The following is a 20,317-nucleotide window of genomic DNA, read 5'->3' on the forward strand; positions in this document are numbered from 1 at the left end:
CTAGGCAATATTGCATTTTTTAATATGCTGCATTAATGTCGCGTAACTGCACTCTGTGATATCTATAGTGTGGCTTCTGTACTTGCTGTTGCTGCTGCTGCAGATGTCAACACAAATTTGTGGAAATGTGAACAGTCATGGTTGGTCTACATCTGCAGAGTTGGCTGTAGTGGAAGACGTGTCGGTCCCAATTATACTATTTCTACTCTTTTGAAATTGATCCAACTTCTGTGGTGTCAGGGCCTTATTTTTTTTAAATGTGAAAACTCCTGGTTGGGTGTCCATCTGCTGGGTTGAATGTAGTGGGAGACCTGTCATTCACTATTATACTATTTCTACTCGTGAAATTCATGCCACTTCTGTGGTGTAAGGTCCTCATTTGTTTAAATGTGAACACTCCTAGTTGGGTGTAGCGGAAGACCTTTCGGTCCCTATTATACGATTTCTACTGTGGTGAAATTGATGCCACTTTGATGGTGTCTGCCAATATTTTTTTTTTTAAATCAGATTTTTTTTTATTTATTTGATTTTATAAACAATTGCATACATTATACATTATAGTACAAACACAAAGAACTTAATAAACAATTTAACCCTTAAAGTTTATACAGTATTGACCTATACCTGCCAAGGTAGTCCATGCCCAAAAAGAGACTATTACCCCCAAATATTTAACAGCATTGAATATTTGAATTTGTGTTTGCTCCAATGAGTATTCCTCTGGAAGAGGATCCACAGGCATAAGTACCGATTTGCTCCAGTTAATTAGAAGGCCTGACCATTTCCTATATGCTTTAATTATGTCCATTACTGGTCCTATAGAAATGCCTAGGTACCCCTAAAAGAAGCATATTATCCGTATATAGAGAGATTTTAATCTCTATTAACCCACACCGAAAGCCAGAGATTGCTGGATTATTTTGTATCAAACAGGCAAGTGGCTCTATGGCTATTGCAAAAAGAAGGGATGACAGGGGACAACACTTCAGTGTTTCCCTTCCCAGATCAAACGATCCCGATATATGACCGCTAACTATATAATAACTGGATCATTGAAATAAATGTATCCCCGAATCTCATGCCTTTTAACACAGTCCACAAAAAGTTCCATTCGACGCTGTCAAATGCCTTGGTGGCATACTAAGGAAAGGATTGCGCTTGTTCCCGTAGATTTTGAACTAAGCTGCATCCCCATATATAACTGCCTTATATTATTTGAAGTGGACTTGTTGGTATAAATCCAGTTTGATCATTGTGTATTACACTTGTAATCAGCTTGGATAATAATAAATAATAATATTTGGAAGAATCTTAGCCAGCAGTTTGATGTCAGTTTGGAGGAGCAAGATGGGTTTATAAGAATAAGGCAAGGATGGATCCTTTCCATGTTTCAATATCAAAACCACCACCGCCTCTTTTATAGATTCAGTGAGGTTACCAATTCTAATACCTTCTTGAAAAACTGCCAGTAAATTTGGAAGCATTATTTCTTGATATGTTTTGAAGAATTCCCCTGGTAACCCATCTGAGCCTGGGGCCTTCTCATTTTGGGAGCCTTAAATTTCCTTCACCAATTCCTCAAGTTCAATTGGTTTGTCTAGATTTGATAATTGTGGTAATGATATGGTTGCTAAAAAGTTCTCTATTTCTTCTGAATTAGTGACTCTTCTAGAAGAATAAAAACTAGAAAAGTAATTATGCAGTGTGGAGAATATCTCCATCCTCTGTAATCATGACCCCAGTGTCAGAGACTAGTCTAGCAATGTATAAGAACCCATTTTGAACTTTAACAATAGTTGCTAGAAAGTGACGCGCAGTTTCACCCTCCATAAAACATGTTTGTTTGGCAAAACAACACTTTTTTTGCAGCTAGTCCCAGTACGTGATTTTTCAATAGTTTCTGAGATTCTTTCATATTTTCCGCAGTGCTAGCTGAGGGGTTTGATATAAATTCTGATTCTGCTAGGCCAAACTGCTCTTGTGACTTTTGGGTGTATTCTCTTGTTTAAGTTTTCCATTTACTAATTTCTATTTTTATTATTAATTACTAATATTACTAACAAATGCTTTCATAGCATCCCATACTAGCATCCCCATGTTTTACAAGCTATCAACCTGAAAAAAAGTGATAATCCCATAGTGGGACAAAGTAAAAAAAAGTTAAAAAAAATTGTTTTTAAATAATTGTAAAAATATTTTTTTAAAAATCAGACATTGTATCTATAAATAAATATTTGTATGAAAGAAAAATATAAACAATAAAAGTACACATATTTGTTATTGCCACATCCGCAATGATCTGACCTATAAAACTGTTCCACTAGTTAACCCCTTTAGTGATTGCAATAAAAACAAATAAAAAACATGTCAAAAAACAATGCTTTATCATTATACCGCCAAACAAAAAGTAGAATAAAATGTTATTAAAAAGATGGATATAAATCAACATGGTATTGGTGAAAACGTCATCTTGTTCCGCCAAAAAAAATCTGCAACACAGCTCCATCAGTGGAAAAATAAAAAAGTTATACCTCTCAGAATAAAGCGATGCAAAAATAATTATTTTTTCTATAAAATAGTTTTTATTGTGTACAAGCACCAAAACATAAAAAAGTGAGGTATTGCTGTAATTGTACTGACCTGAAGAATAAAACTGCCTGATCAATTTTACCACACAAGGAATGGCATAAACACCCCCTAAATGAAATTCCTGAATTGCTGTTTTTTGACAAAAATGTCATGTGCCTGAAAATGGTACAAATAAAAAGTCAACTCGTCCCACACAAAACAAGCCATCATATGACTCTGTAGGCCAAAATGTAAACATTATAGCTCTCAAAATGTGATGCAAAAACTATTTTTTGCAATAAAAAGCTTCTTTTAGTGTGTGACAGCAGCCAAACGTAAAACCCGATATATATCTGGTATTGCTGTAATCGTACCTACTCGAAGAATAAAGCCGCCTAATCACTTATATCGCACAAGAAATGGCGTAACAAAATAAAAACAATTCTTCACCTGATTTTGATTTTTTCATTCTGCCTCCCAAAGATCACAGTAAGGCTGCCGTCACACTAGCAGTATGTGGTCAGTATTTTACCTCAGTATTTGTAAGCCAAAACCAGGAGTGGAACAAATAGAGGAAAAGTATAATAGAAACATATGCACCACTTCTGCATTTATCACACACTCCTTGTTTTGGCTTACAAATACTGATGTAAAATACTGACCAAATACTGCTAGTGTGACGGCAGCCTAAGCCTCACCGCACATTTATCCTGTGCTCTGTGCTGAGCGCTTGCATCGGTGTTTCCGTGTAAATCTCTGAAGTACGTGATTTAGACAGAACCTCTGACTGAAGATTCCCTATAATAAGGCAGATGGAGGCACTTTGGATGCCGTCTGACCTATGATCTGGCTGTGTCTGTCTTTTTAGGATTGCATAAAAGTGCCGTCGACCACAGTTTTGTGCACTTCTGAAAAGAGGGACACTGCTGAAGATGGAGTACAGAGTAACTCATAATCATCACTACACCTGTAGATAAATTCCCCAAGGGGTATAGTATCCTAAAATAGGGTCACTTAAAGGGGATTCTGCTCTTCTATCAACTAGGGGCTCTGAATATGGAGTCTGCAAACTGTTCTAGAATCATCTGCGCTCCAGGAGGCAAACAGCATTCCTTTCCTCCCGAGACTCTCCATATGACTAAGTAGTACTGAATAGCCACAATTGGTGTATTACCACGTTCAGTAGAAATTGTGTGACAAATTTTGGGGCCATTTTTACTCACTTCTTGTGTGAAAATGTAAAATCTGTGGCTAAAACAAAATTTTGGTGGTAAAAATTAAGTTATTTTTTCTTCACTGGCCCATAATATAAAAGTATAAAATTCTGTGACACACTCGTGCAGTCAATATGATCACTGCACCCCTAGATGAATTCACTGAGAGGTATAGTTTGTAAAATGGGGTCACTTGTGGGGAGTTTTCCAGTGTTGGCACCTCATGCACTCTCCAAGATGGTCATTACACAGGAAAATCTAGCCCTCCTTGCCTTGCCTTCTAAGCTTTGCACTGTGCCTGGAATATATTTCCGATTACATGTAGGGTCATGTAGGGTGCTGGCACACTCAGGAAAAAATAGACCTCATTTTTTTGTTGTAGAAAAAATTCCTATTAGCCCTTAGAAAGTTTAAAAACTTGGGGCTAACACAACATTTTAGTGGTAAAAATGTAATTTACTCTTTCTTCACTGTGCAATGTTATGAAATTCTGTAAGGCACACGTGATGTCAATATGATCACTGCACCCCCAGATGAATTCATTAGGGAGTGAAATTTGTAAGTTCACATATAGGGAGTTTCTGTTGTTTTGGCTCCTCAGGAGCTCTGCCAATGTGACATGGCAGCCTCAAACAATTTCAGCAAAATCTGAACTCCAATATAACACCTCTTCCCTTCTGAGCTTTGCACTTTTGCCTCAAAAGTAGTTTTCTCCCTCATTTGGGCATACTCAAGAGAAATTGCACTACAAATTGTATAGTACAATTTCTCTTGTTACCCTTATGAAATTGCAATATTTGGGGCCAAAGTAACATTTTTGTGAGAAAAATGTGATTTTTTTTATTTTCACAGCTCAACAATATAAACTTCTGCGAAGCACCTGGGAGGTCAAGGCGCTTACTGCATAGCTAAATACATTTCATGAGGGGTCTAATTTCCAAAATTGGGTCACATGTGGGGGATTTCCACTGTTTAGGAACATCAGAGGCTCTCTAAATGTGACATGGCGTCTGCCAATTGTTCCAGCAAATTTTGTACTCAAATAGTCAAATGGCGCTCGTTCCCTTTTGAGCTCTGCCATGCGCCCCAACTGTTATTTTCTCCCTCATATGTGGCACAAGCATGCTCAGGAGAGATTACACAACAAATTTTATGTTCCATTTTTTTCCTGTTACCCTTGTCAAAGTAAAAAAATTGGATCTGAAGTAAATATTTTGTGAAAAAAAGTTAAATGTTCTTTTTTTTTCACATTCCAAAAATTCCTGTGAAGCACCTGAAGGGTTAATAAACTTCTTGAATGTGGTTTTGAGCACCTTAAGGGGTACAATTTTTAGAACCCCATATAGACCTCTCAAAGTGACATCAAATGTGATGTGGTCCTAAAAAAAATGGTTTTGTAAATTTGTCGGAAAAATGAAACATTTCTGGTCAATTTTTAAACTCCCAAAAAATAAATGTTGGTTCCAAAATTGTGCTGATGTAAAGTAGACATGGGGGAAATGTTACTTATTAACTGTTTTGTCTGACATATCTCTGTGATTTAAGGGCATAAAAATTCAAAGTTGGGAAATTGTGAAATGTTCCAAATTTTCACCAAATTTCCATTTTTTTCACAAGTAAACGCAAGTCATACCAAATAAATGTTATCACTATCATGAAGTACAATATGTCAGGAAAAAACATTCTCAGAATCAGTGGTATCTGTTGAAGCATTCCAGAGTTATTACCTCATAAAATGGCAGTGTTCAGAATTGTAAAAATTGGCCTGTTCATGTGCAAACCACCTTCCGGGTGTAAAGGGGTTAAGCATCATATTAGTTTTCAGCACCAGAAAATTAGTTGCGTTCAACTGTTTTCATATCTGAACCAATTTCACTGTAGAATGGTGTAATTTATGTGAGAAATACTAAATAAATGTGGAAGAACCAAACATTGGACTTTCTATAATAAAACCAAGTACCACACTTATAGTTACAACTGTACATCACTGTATATAACTGTTTTTAATTAAATAATCTACATTTTGTTAAGAAAATGACAAATGTTAGTACAGTATATGTTACATGTTTCATACTCCTTTGATTCTGCTTTGGTGAGGCTCATAGACAGCAGAAGCAAAGGAAATAATGACATTACCTAAATGTACCACCACGCTACTCTTAACATTTCTCCTAATGTCTCCTTTTCTGTTAGGTGGCACATCGGCTACATATGTTCCTCCAGCTGGGTCATATTACTGCCCAGCACTTCTTCTATTTAATTTTATCATGAGCAAATTGTAGCTTAATTGACAGGCCACTGATAGCCAGCGAGCCAATTGCAAATAGAGAATGTTGATCAATCAAGCTATACTATGCCTTTTTTAAAAGCAAGATCGACATTCAGCTTTCAAACTACTAGTTGGAGAACAATGCTGTATTTAAATAAATCCCTTATTTTACTTACTGTATATTACATCAGTTACTTATCTGTGTTGGAGTGTTGCTATAAGGAAAGCTTCTGTGAAGGATAGACTCAAGTTGGGTTCTCTTCAAACCTGTATAAAATGTTTTAAATATTTATTATTATTTGTATGTTTTTGTTTCTTATATGCTGCATATTGTTTATATTACTTACTACACTTAGTATTTACTTCTGGTTTTCAGTGTTAATTTACATTGATATTACATAAATTGGAATTTAGACAGTTCAAAAATGAAATTTTCTACTTTTTATCCACAGGTGTTACAACAGTGCTAACCATGACAACACTAAGTATAAGTGCTCGGAACTCACTACCAAAGGTTGCCTATGCCACTGCTATGGACTGGTTTATAGCTGTGTGCTATGCCTTTGTGTTTTCAGCACTCATTGAATTTGCGACTGTCAACTACTTTACCAAAAGAAGCTGGGCCTGGGATGGAAAGAAAGCTCTTGAGGCAGCAAAAATAAAGGTGCTTCTTTTACTTACATTTTAAAAATCTGAATATCTCTTTATCTTCAGATATTTAAGAATAACTTTGGGGAAAATATGAACTAGATAATGTGATACTAGAACATTTCTAAAAAGGTCAAATTCTTATATTTTATTCATAAAAAAGATGTTGATAACAAATTAGAGAGTTACTTTTTTAAAACAGAACAGCTTCAGAAAGCAGAGAAAATATTGGACGAATACAGCTGAACTGCTGTATAGAACATATCATTAATAATTCTGCACCAGGTGGATGGTTCCCTAGTGTTTCATGCACTCATTTTTAAGCAGTATTATAAAAGCAGGTGCATAAAATGCTAAAATAAAGTTAAAACTTTTGAGATCTATTTTATTTCTCACATTCTGTGTTCTGTAAATATAAAAGGGAGGGGGAAACACTAGAAAAGAGTAAGATCGATACATAATGTTTCATTACTAATTTTGGAGGACAAAGAGTCAAAAAATGGCCCAAAAAGTAACATTAAAACAAGTTTATTGAAAATTCAACTTGCATAAAAGCACATACATATCACATATGGAGAAGATTTCATATAAAAAGGTGAATTGTGACTGTATCCATTGGTGCAACCAATATACCAGGTTCACAGATCAGGGCACAATTGCAGTAATAGTATAAGCTATATGTTGCAGCAACAAGTAACAATGAGCTCCATATATGTGTGGAGAGTCATATCTGATGCATGGTAGCTAGAGTAAATATTACCAGCTAGTAATAGTGCTGACCGTACTACCATACATATATAAATGCCTTACAACATATAGAACGTAAGAGAGTAAAAACTAATTACCCATCTGTGCTGAAGTGAGCCCGTCTGGATCCCGGGTGTGTACCCCAACGCACGTTTCGCGTCTGTGTATAACCGCTTCCTCAGGGGGCGTGGCTAATACGGAATCCCAGTCTAATATATCATGACCAAATCCGGTCATGTGACCAACAGGTGCGTTAACGTGGAACGCAGAAAATACATCATCGCTGTATTCCAAGCCTCAGATTCAGTAGCAGAACCTGGTCATGTGAGCGGGTCGGCGCCACGCCCACATCACACAACACAGGATCGCCGCCGAAAAAGGAACCCGGAACAGCAAAAGATGCATTCCAGCGTATAAAGTGACAAAGTGCTTGTGAGGTAATTGGTTCAGTGCAGTCATCATAACATTTAAAAAGCCTAAAAAATGTTTAGGCATTAAAGCAATAGTGCGCATGCGTGAGCAACAATTTGTATAAGAAAATGCACAATAATCCAGTATGTTGCCTAGCTCGACCCGCATCCGCAGTATCGAGACACGGAACATCCCTAGGAACAAATCATGTATATTAAACTAATAAAGTGCTATAAGTGCACTAGACCGTGATAAATAAAATCGTGCTTACTCCACTATGTAATTATATTATTATTACTCACACATAAAGAAAAAGAAAAACCAAAACCATAAAAATACACTACGGTCATAACCACTATGAGTCTACTCAAAAACCAAGTATAGAGGATATATATCTAAACATGAGGATATTATGCATATCAAATCACATAAGTACAACACTTTTAAATAGATATACAAGTAATGGAGAGGAAATTATATTAATATTATTATTTGTTATATATAGACAACACAGTCCATTTTCATTTATCATTCTTCTCCACTTCCAAGTGGTGAGTGATGTTCTCATCTGTATATTTTCTCCTCATGTATCCTCCCAGCATGAATAGTCATGTGAAAAAATGACCGAGGGTATAAGCACACTAAAATAACAAGATCAGAAATACCGAATTAAAAACTGACGGGTATGTAACAGAGACAAAAAGATGAAATAATAACCCCGGACACTGAGCTTAGAGAAAGGAAGAAAATCCATGTGCCTCATTCAGGCCCCTAGGTATCATGGTTCCGAGAGTGTTAATCCAGCGGCACTCACGTTGTGCTAAAATGCGCTTGACATCGCCACCTCTGATGCCACAGGAAACATGATCAATCCCACGTGCCATGAAGGATTTGGGGTTGCAATCGTGAAACTGTCTATAGTGCCGTGGTATGGTCTTTAATTTCAAAGGTTCCTTCTCACCTCTAGCCGCCATTATGTCACGCACGTGTTCGCGTATTCGCGTGCCCAGTCGGCGAGAGGTGAGCCCAACATATATTTTGGGACAACTGCACACAGCATAGTATATAACCTGCGTAGTGTTGCAGGTTATATGATAGTTGATTTGAAAAGTCCTTACACTATCGACAGATTCAAAGGTGGCAATGCGACTGATGTTGGAACATGAGACGCAACTGCCACACGGAAAGCAACCTTTTGGTGGTCCACCAGATCCAAAATTATACCCCATGGCCTTGGGAACATAGTGGCTGGACATCAGAAGATCCCTCAAATTTCTGCTCCTTCGAGCCGTCATTGAGGGATATTCTTTAAGGCATTTAGAAAATAATGGGTCACTTCTGAGGATGCCCCAATGTTTTTGGAGACAACTCCTCATCGTGGCCCATTCGCCGTTAAAGGTGGAGATGAAACGCACTGTACCTTGTTTATCAGATACTTTTTTAAAATTACCTCTAGGGCACAGCAACTCATCACGCGTCACGAATTTTGCCCTACGGTATCCCTTTCTTATATTTCGATTGCTGTATCCCCTATTTTGGAACCTGGCCCTAAGGTCAGCTGCCTGTGCCTCAAATTTAGTGGCTGAGGAGCAGATCCGCTTCATCCTAAGATGCTGACCAACTGGGATGGCTGCGATGGTACTATAAGGGTGACCCGAACTGGCATGTAGCAGGGAGTTGACCGACGTGGACTTTCTAAAGACATCGGTCTGTAAATAAAGTTCACTATCCACCTGAATTTTGATGTCAAGAAAGTCCACCTCGGTCTTACTCACCTGATATGTCAATTTAATGTTGAGTGTGTTGTCATTCAACTGTTGCATGAACTGATTAAGAGTGTCCTCGGACCCCTGCCATATAATGAACAGGTCATCAATGTAACGCAGCCAGCACTGCACATGGTCCGCGGCCTGCGGCCCACCCCCACCAAAGACACCCCTCTCCCAAAATCCTAGGAAGAGGTTGGCGAAGGAGGGCGCACAGGCCGCGCCCATGGCAGTGCCGCGCTGCTGCAAATAAAAATTGTCCTTGAACACAAAAAAATTTTTTGTCAGTACGAATGACAACAATTCCATAATCAAGTCACAAATAGCACCATCCCAGTTGCTGGCATCCAGGAAGAAGCGGACCGCCTCCAAGCCATCATTGTGGCCGATACAGGTATACAAAGATTGTATGTCTGCCGTAACAAGATACATATCAGGTTCTAATTGAATCCCATTGATCCGACGGAGGACGTCCGACGTGTCCCTGGCATAGGAGGGGAGCGATTCAACCAGAGGTTTTAAAAAATGTTTAATTGTTGTCTGCACTCTATGATTGCCATCAGGATTTTAATACCCATTGCTGTACCCAGCTAGGCTACAATTGTTTGAATTATTTTTATTAAAAAAGCAACCTGTAGCTTCCATTTTTTTCTATATTTGACTCTTAAATTGCTTTACTTAAAGGTATAATATTTATATTTAAAATACACTTTGTTGCTGAAATCTGTACATTTGCTTCATGTTTACAAAGTTTTTATTCATTTTATTTCACATTTCCTAATGGAACTTTTATCATAAAAGACAAAAATAAGAATGCGACTGGAATGTAAAAATATGAGATATGTAGTTATTTCACATTTAAGGTGGTTTTCAGCATTCAGAAAACTCCTATCCCCAAGCAAACATTTTTTTTTTTAGAAAAAACAAACAAACTGAGCTTTACTCGCCCTCTTCGTCCAGCTCTGAGTCTCGCCAATGCTCCTTGTGTCTGTTATTGTCTGCAGCGTTATAATATTGTCAGCACTGATGCCAATTAGCTCAACGACTCATGCCATCTACTCAGGCATAGCCGCTGAGCTCATGTGATGTTTGCAGCAATGACAATAGCAAACATCAGGAGCCGTGACTCAGAACAAGAAAAAGGGATCAGAAGGGTATCTAAGGTTTCTGGCACCCGGGGCTAGAATTTATTTTGGCGCCCCCCCCCCCTACAAGGACATATGCGATTTGCACACTTAGTCATGTACCGATGAGCCGCTCTCCATAATGCTCTCAATGATCAGTGAAAAACTGAGAGAAGCAGGTAGAGAAGCTCATCGTCACAGGACCATAAGTATGAAAGTCGCATATGAGTGAAGTGTCCATGTGACCACTACTGGAACCTGCAGAACTGAATCCTGACATCGCAGGCTTCTGATATCTCACAACTAATGCACTGCACACTTTTAGAATTCTCCATTGCCGGTGGATGGTCATGTCAGCACAAGCATGTGATTTGTATGCTTCTGACTACATTCCGACTAGACGTGCCTGGCCTCGCTCAGTTCATTTTTATTGAGTAAGGCCACACATGTCTAGTGTTAGGGTTGGCGGAATGCACCGAGTATATATATATATGTATAAATAGGTGCGTTCGCAACCCAGGGTCCACCGTGCAGGAGAGGAACCAGCTGCTGGCAAATGGCGGTGCTATATGGTGGTATAAGCGAACTCTGTTAACTCCACAGAGTTGCTAGAATAAGATGCTGTGCCCTGTTAGCGTCACAGGGGAACACAGCTAACTGCTGAGCTGATGGCAGTCAGTGGTCACGCACCCAGAAAAGCACACAAACACTCCTCACGGGAAGTGCCGGTATTCTAGGGGCTTATTTCATCCGGGTCCCTGAATACATACATGCTAACTCCTCACCGGAGGTGCCAGAATTCTAGGGGCTTATTTCAGCCGGGTCCCTGAATACACACATACAGGCCAAACACAAATAACAAGCTCATGACATGAGGTGATACTAGCACATGGCCGTGCAGCCATGCAAACCTTTTATAGCTGCAGCAGCTTCAGGACCTTCCTAGGGAACAATGGAAGTTGCTACAGTACCGGAGCAATTTTAGGACCTTCCTAGAGGACCAATGATAGCTGCTGCAGTACCTGAGCATGTGACCCCTGACCTCCAATGAGAGGCCTTACCTTGGGCATGCTCAGTGTGGGCAAAGCAGGACTTGGTCCCAGAAAAGCCTGCTCGCTGCTGACCAGTGCAGGCTACAAAAGCAGAGCCTGGAAAGGCAGTAGTAACCCTTTGCACAGTATCAGACTGAGTGAGACGCTGGGCCCTACGTCTCCATTGAGGAGGCTCCACTGCGGCTGATGTAGAATGGGAGACCGCAGAAGACATGGCTCAAGATTCCCCCCGTGCAGTGGCGGGAACTCGACTCCTAACATCTTGTCAGCACATGACCGCATGTATGCTAATCGCCAGCACAAGAGAATTTTGACAGCGTGCAGGGCTCACTGAAAATTCAGAAGTCTGCCGTCACAAAGAATGACTGCAGACTCATTACAATCCTGGACATCCCCTTTAATGCCCTAACATAAATAAAAATATAAGAAATAGTTGGTATCACCCATAACATTTACATCTAGTTACATTATAGATGACGTCGTCTCTGGAGTCGTTCTTCTTTTCTTCATCTTGTCCAGACCCCATGATGAGTTTTCTCATCCACAGCTCATCTCTACAGACTTCCATCTTCTCCGCTCTTTTGCAGAAAATATCCACATGATGCCCTTAAAGATAGAAGTGTCATTAAAATGCTCCTGAATAAAAAATTGCCCCTCAGTATATTGTCTGCACAAAATATGACCCCCCACACTGTTCCACTTATGGTACATGCTCTTCACACTGACCTCTCCTTTCCATACCGGCCCCCTCTTCACACTGTCCTCTCATACTGTGTCCCCCTTATAGGGTCCAGTATTTATACTGTACTCTCTCATCACACTCAACCTCCTTGGTATTCTGTCCCCTCCTGGCTGTGCCCTTACACTGTCTCTCCATGCTATGCCCCCACTACTCAGTTTCTACTCTGCGCCCACTCACTTTCCTCCTCCCATACTGTCTCCTCACACTATTCCCCTCCCTCCTCATAATGTCTTCTCTCACATGCTCCTGTTCATCATACTGTCTCCTCATATATTTACCCCCTCACTTTCTATACTGCCTGCTTACCTGACTCCCCGTACTGTGTCTGCACACATCCCATCACTCTCACTCCCTGTACTCTGTCCACATACGTTTTTCAAATAGCTACTCATACTGTGTCCTCATACGTTCCCCTGTTCGCTCCCCATACTGTCTGTACCCATGCCCCATACTGTTATACAGAATTAGTGAGCACACTGTATACTAAGGGACTGTGCTATATATAAGTGAGTATACTATATACTAAGGGACTGTGTTATACATAATAAGTACGTAGACTCTATACTAAGGGACTGTGTTAGACATAATAAACTATAATAATGTCATCCTCCCCCTGTTCCTAAATCCGTTATAAGTCCCCCTTCCTCCCATCCCAATCCCCAACTCCCCTCATTGTCCTCCTCCTCCCACATCCCATTATTGTCCTCTACCCCACTTCATCATTGCTCTCTTCACCACCTCCATCATTGCCTTCTCCACCACCACTATCATTGCTTTCTCCCCCACCCCATATAATTGCCCATTCCACAACCTCCATCATTTCTTCCTTCCCACCACTCACATCATTGCCTATTCCACCACCTCCATCATTTCCTCCTCCCCACCACCCCCATTATTGTCCTTTCCACCATCATCATTGTCCTTTCCACCACCACCATTGCATTCCCCCCACCACCCCCATCATTATTCTTTCCACCAACTCCATCATAGATTTTACCCCCACCACCCTGTTGTGAATTCCGCTCTTGGGCTCCCTCCGGTGGTTGTAAGTGGCACTTTTGTGAGTTCTGCTCTTGGGCTCCCACCGGTAGTTTTGAGTGGAACTGCTGCTCCTTGGATTTAGCAGTCAGCAGCTGCTTCCACTGATCGTTTATTCTGGCTCGGCTATTTATCCTGGCTCTATCCTTCAGCCTGGGCCAGTTGTCAATGGTTCCTGGTTGGATTCACATCTCTGCTTGGATTTCCCTGATATTCTGACCAGTTCAGCAAAGATAAGTCCTTGCTTGTTCTTTTGCTGTCCACATATTGTGGACTTAATCGTTCAGCTCTTTCTATGTTTTTTCTTGTCCAGCTTGTCAATATGGATTTATTCAGTTTAGCTGGAGGCTCTGGGAAGCAGACTTACCCTCCACACCTTTAGTCAGGTGTGGAGATTTTTGTAAACTCTGTGGTGGATTTTTCTAGTTTTTTATACTGACCGCACAGTATTCTGTCCTGTTCTATCTATCTAGCTAGACTGGCCTCCTTTGCTACATTCTGATTTCATTCTGCGTATGTCATTTCCCTCTCCACTCACAGTCAATATTTGTGGGGGGCTGCCTTTCCTTTGGGGATTTTCTCTGAGGCATGATAGCTTTCCTGTTTCCATCTTTAGGGGTAGTTAGTCCTCCGGCTGTGACGAGGTGTCTAGGGAGTGACAGGGACATCCCACGGCTACTTCTAGTGTTGTGATAAGCTCAGGAACTGCGGTTAGTACAGGTACCATCTCCTCCAGAGCTCGTCCCATGTTGCTCCTAAACCACCAGTTCATAACAGTACAACTGGCCCAGGCTGAAGGATAGAGCCAGGATAAATAGCCGAGCCAGAAAGATGATCAGTGGAAGCAGCTGCTGACTGCTAAATCCAAGGAGCAGCAGTTCCACTCAAAACCACCGGAGGGAGCCCAAGAGCAGAACTCACAAAAGTGCCACTTACAACCACCGGAGGGAGCCCAAGAGCGGAATTCACAACACCACCCCATCATTGCTCTTTCCACCACCTCCATCATTGCTTTCTCCCCTACCACCCCATCATTTCTCTCTCAATCACCCCCATTATTGCCCTTTCCACCACCTCCATCATAGCCTTCTCCTCCACCACCCCCATCATTGCCTCCTTCCCCACCACTCCCATCATTGTCGTTTAAACTACCTCCATCATTTCCTCCTTCCCCACCATCCTCATCATTGCCCTTTCCACAACATCCATCATTTTCTCCTCCCCCACCATCCCCATCATTGCCCTTTCCACCACCATCATCATTGTCCTTTCCACCACCACCATCCTTGCTCATTGCACCACCTCCATCATTTCCCCCCTCCACCATCATCATTGTCCTTTCCACCATCACCATCCTTGTCCATTCTACCACCTCCATCATTTCTTCCCCCTCCACCACCCATTATTGCCCTTTCCACCACCTCCATCATTTCCTCCTCCATCACCACCATCATTGCCCATTCCACCACCTCCATCATTACCTTCTCCCCCACCCCATCATTGCCCATTCCACCACCTCCATCATTTCTTCCACCCACCCCATCATTGCCCTTTCCACCTCATCCATCATTTCCTCCTCCCCCACTATCCCCATCAATGCCCTCTCCCCATCAGCCCCATCATTGCCCTCTCCTCCCCCTGCAAACACACACAGACACACACAGCACCATTTACCTCTCTGCACATTCCCCCGCAGCGCTACGCATGCACGCACACACACAACACACACAACACACACACAGCACCACTCACCTCTACACACTCTCACACCCACACACACACACCCTCTCACCTCTCCACATGCTCTGCCACAGCATCTCCATCTCCCTTCCTCTGACACAGCCGGCCGCTGAGTGATGACATCATCCAGCGGTGCTGCCTGTGTGAGAGGAAGCGCGAGCGGGAAGCTGGAAGACAGATCGCTTCAGCTCCGCTGCCATTTTATTTTGTAGGCAGTGGAGCTGCAGGGATTTCTCACTGCTTGATGCAGCCACCCTGCAAGGGCCCCCTTCCACCTCCGGGCCCCGATGCAGCCTCACGGGCTGCACATGTGGTATGTCCGCACATGGGAGCCGGCGCGCTGCAGCTTCTCATGACCCGGTTGCCCCCTGTAGATACGCCACTGACCGGGATTGTGAGTAAAGAACAGTCTGTATTTTTAAAACTAAATTCACCTGGAGTACAGGGGTATTCCATAAAACCCCTTTAAGGTTCATAGTGAAACCCACTGCAGAGTTAGGTGTCATTCAGACATCATTTTTTTTTGCATACAAGAAAAATGGACCATGTTACGTGAGTGATTTTATTAGAGTTTCAGCGGATTTTCATCAGAGTGTCATCAGATATTACTTAGAGTTTGGTCAGTTTCATCAGTTTTTTCACTCATAAGTAAAAAAAAGTGTCTCCACCTTCAGTTTATCAGTAAGGCTATGTGCACATGTAGGTTCGGGTCCCTGCGGGTTCTCCCGCAGCGGATTTGATAAATCTGCAGGGCAAAACCGCTGCGGTTATCCCTGCAGATTTATCACGTATTGTCTTGCGGTTTCCGCTGCGGGCTTTGGTTTTACTATTGATGCTGCATATGCAGCATCAATAGTAATGTTAAAAATAAAAAAAAAATGGTTATACTCACCCCCTCTGATGACCCGATCTCCTCGGCACTGCACGCGGCGGTCCGTTTCCAAAGATGCTGTGCGAGAAGGACCTTCGTGACGTCACTGTCATGTGACCGCGGCGTCATCACGGTCATGTGACCGCGACGTCATTGCAGGTCCTGCTCGCACAGCAAACCTGAGATCGGACGGCCGCATGCAGCGCTGAGAGGTGAGTATAGCATTATTTTTTATTTTAATTCTTTTTTTTTACCACAAATATGGTTCCCAGGGCCTGGAGGAGAGTCTCCTCTCCTCCACCCCGGGTTCCACCCGCACATTATCTGCTTACTTCCCGCATCGTGGGCACAGCCCCATGCGGGAAGTAAGCGGATCAATGCATTTCTATGTGTGCAGAATCGCTGCGATTCTGCACAAAGTGACATGCTGCGGGTTGTAAACCGCTGCGTTTCTGCGTGGTTTTTCCCGCAGTTTTTCCCGCAGCGGTTTGCGGTTTCCATAGGGTTTACATGTAAATGTAAATGCTATGGAAACTGCTGCAGACCCGCAGCATCAAAATCGCCGCGGATCCGTGGTAAAACCCGCAAAGTGTGAACATGGCCTTAGTGAAAAATGGGTAGTACATGAATTGCATCTGAATGCTTCTGATTGTTTCTGGCACATAGACTTGCATCTGACACTACGATCAATATTGGATAAGTCTTCATGATTCTGCATGGACCACCCAATCCGAGAAAAAAATCTGACATGTAAACAGCCCCATAAGCTGTCATAGGTATAAGGTGAAAAAAACAGATGGCATCCGTACTTGAAAATCTGATGTCTGTATTTTTCCTTTGACCTAGTGGTCTGCAAAAAATATCGGAGACATGTCCAATTTTCATCTGACGATGGGATCAAAATCGGCAATGCAAGGCAATGGGTCTATGAAAAACATCGAACTGCACTCGGATGACATCCAAGTTCAGTCCTATTTTTACAGACTCTCAGAATGAATAAGTTAGGCCGGTTTCACATTTGCGGTTGTGTCCGCAGCGTTTCTTCCGCAAATATCCGCATGCATTGTGTATTCCTATATTAAACATTAGGGACGCATGCGTCTGCGATCATTCGCGTTTTGCCGCATTTGACGACGCATGCGTTCTTTTGTCATCTACGGCTTGTCACGGAAATGCAACATGTAGTAATTTTTAGAGGCGTCCATTTGCCCCCTGGAAACGTATGCGGCCGGTTGCATAAGGAATGCGCCAAAAAAACGCATTGCTGTCTATATGAACGCATGCGTTCACAAGCACATGCGTTTGCTTGCGTTCGTGAGAACGTTTTCAAGAGAAAAACATGTCTAGACACTGATAAGCCACCCTCCACATACAAAGTGATAAAAGGAGGGAGTGGACATTTGCAGGTCACTACTCAGCCGACACTGAAGCAGCCGAGACGCAGGCTACATCCTTGGAGGAAAACAAGACACTGAACAATGTGAGTATATCCTATCCAATGCCTTTAGTTTCTATTTTCTGTCTCTACATGTCCTAATTTCTGCCATTTCTTTCTTTCTGCATGCATCAGAATGTCTTCTTCTGATGAGGAGCAACGTCCTGGGCCTTCTGAAGTAGAACATGTCAGTGAGATGAGTACTCGCCTCCTCAGATTGGTAAGTATTCACTGTCACATCTACACATATGACAATTTTTGTTTTTCATTATTTTAGAGAACTTCTACTGCGGCAGAGACTGGGCAGGAGCAGTGGAGTCACGGTCGGGTGGCAAGGCGGCAGCGTGTACGTATACAAGGCTGACTGTTTACTGTATCCTCACTTTAGTATTCTTGAATCTTTCTTTCTTTACATTCCTATTTCTATACATTTTTCTTCTGGAATCCTTTTGTATCTTGACTTTCCTATTCATGCCATTTCTCAGCCTTTGTTTTCTTTCTTTTCCTTATGTTAATGGACCCAACTTTAATGTCTTTATTTAATTTTTAGGTTCCAGAACGGGATGAAGACCTCATAGAAAATGACCTCCTCATCTCCCTGGTCCAGGAGCGAGTCCCGTTGTGGGACACCTGGGTTCCACAGCACTCGGACAACGTTACGATCCGGCGCCTATGGAATGAGGTGGCCAAAGAGATGTGGGATGGCTTGGACAATGCCCCGAATCGGGTCCAAAATGCTTTTGGTAAGTATTGCAATGCAGTGTGAAGCAGCAGAGACCTTGGCCGTGCTCACGCAACTGTGTGTGATGAGATAAACTCTCAGGAGTTTCTCTCATCACACACAGTTGTGGGAGCACGGCCAAAAGTCCATTGTCTAAGCATTATGTTCTGTTTTTTCAAAAGTGGCCAGAGTCAAAACACGTTGGCGTTTGATGAAGGACCGCTTCAACAAGGACCTGCGTGAAGAGAGCCGTCTTCCCAGTGGTTCAGGAGCAAGGATCAGAAAATACAAATACTATCGCGTTCTGGCATTTTTAAGACCGGTCCTTGCCCAGAGAACTTAAGTATTACTCCTGTACATTAGGTTGTATTTTATTGCCATAATCTGTATATTTCTATTCCACAGGATTTTGCATCTGGTTAATTTTTGGTATTAATTTTCTTTCTCCTTTTTTCACAGCACATGGAGCACTACTGTTGGCCCAGGTTCTGGAGTGGTCCTTCATCAGACAGCCACGGACCCCTCCCAGCCATCCAGCAGCGCTGCAGCAAGTGGGCCTGCCACACTAACTGGAGACCAGGAAGCTGGTCCATCAGGTGTTCCCCTTTCCCAGTCCTCTGCCACTGCCCCTTTTTTGGGGGCTTCTCCCGGCAGCGGCAGAGGGCATCAGACAGGTCCCTCATGTCCGAGTTTTTGCACTTGAGCTCGGTTTTTCACGAAGGACTCAAGGCTTTGGGTGACCGAATGGATATTTCACTTAGCCACATGAATACACGTATCCAGGAGGTCACCAAAAGCCTTGACCGAGTAAAAGCCGACCTCCATAGGCCATCACATCATTTTTTTAACCAAATTGAGCAGGGCATGTCGGAACACCTTACTCCTGATCTCCAGCTGAGTGTCATGCAGGCCTGCAATGCTGCTTACATGCAGGCTATGCAGCAGAGTCGGTATTTTCAGCAGACAGTGGCGGCATATCCACCTGTGCCTTCACTGTCATGATTAACCTCAATGCTGACCTCTGCTGCATACCACTGCACGGCCACCTCTATTCCTAGCACTGCCGGACACCAGTACAGCACCACCACGATGCCGAGTGCTGTTGGACAGCCAACCGCCACCACCATGACAACCGCTGCTCCTGCTTGGACCTTCTCCACTGACACGACGATGCAGCAGGACCCAGGCATGGCCTTCCATATCGCCACCACCACGATGCAGCAGGACCCAGGCATGGCCTTCCATATCGCCACCACCATGATGCAGCAGGACCCTGGCATGGCCTTCCATACCGCCACCACCACGATGCAGCAAGACCCTAGCATGGCCTTCTGCTCTACAAGTGCTATGGACTCTGGCATGGCTGCACGTTCTACGAGCACTATGGACTTTGGCATGGCTGCACACTCTACGAGCACTATGGACTCTGGCATGGCTGCACGCTCTATGAGCACTATGGACTCTGGCATGGCTGCACGCTCTACGAGCACTATGGACTCTGGCATGGCTGCACATTCTACGAGCACTATGGGCTCTGGTATGGCTGCACGCTCTACGAGCACTATGGACTCTGACACAGTGCAGCCGGACCCTGACAGGTCACCCACCACGACCATGCCACGACATGTGAGCCCACCGAGGCTTACCAGAACCCAGCAATTACAGAAAAAAACAAACAAAAAAACAGCGGACTCTTAGTATTCCTCCCCCTTCACCTCCCAGTGTGTCTGTAATGTCAGGTTTGTCTCACCCTTCCAGTGCGTCTCAAGCCTCTCATGTGTCAAGCCCTATCCCCGAACTACCAGACCCCACTAGTTTCATTACCCCTTCTCCTGCCACCTCTGCATTGTCCATGGTTAGCCAGGCCTCAGTGCTTCACACCCCCCGTTTACATCAGGCTACCTCAAGCAGGCGCAGTTAAATAAATATTTTGGTTGTTAAAAAATAAATACAATTTTTTTTGCCCCAATT

At 42.8% G+C, this 20,317-nt stretch overlaps 1 protein-coding gene across 1 annotated transcript in view; it reads left to right on the forward strand.

The window, feature by feature from the left end:
* The window catches only part of GABRA5 (gamma-aminobutyric acid type A receptor subunit alpha5), a 413,237-nt gene that overhangs the window by 341,276 nt on the left and 51,644 nt on the right, over positions 1 to 20,317 (forward strand). The window contains exon 9 of the mRNA XM_077296876.1: positions 6,504 to 6,715. Coding sequence (XP_077152991.1) covers positions 6,504 to 6,715 — 212 coding nt within the window. The remainder of the gene's footprint in view (positions 1 to 6,503; positions 6,716 to 20,317) is intronic.

The sequence above is a fragment of the Ranitomeya variabilis genome, chromosome 3 (genome assembly GCF_051348905.1).
Source record: "Ranitomeya variabilis isolate aRanVar5 chromosome 3, aRanVar5.hap1, whole genome shotgun sequence".
NCBI lineage: Eukaryota > Metazoa > Chordata > Amphibia > Anura > Dendrobatidae > Ranitomeya > Ranitomeya variabilis.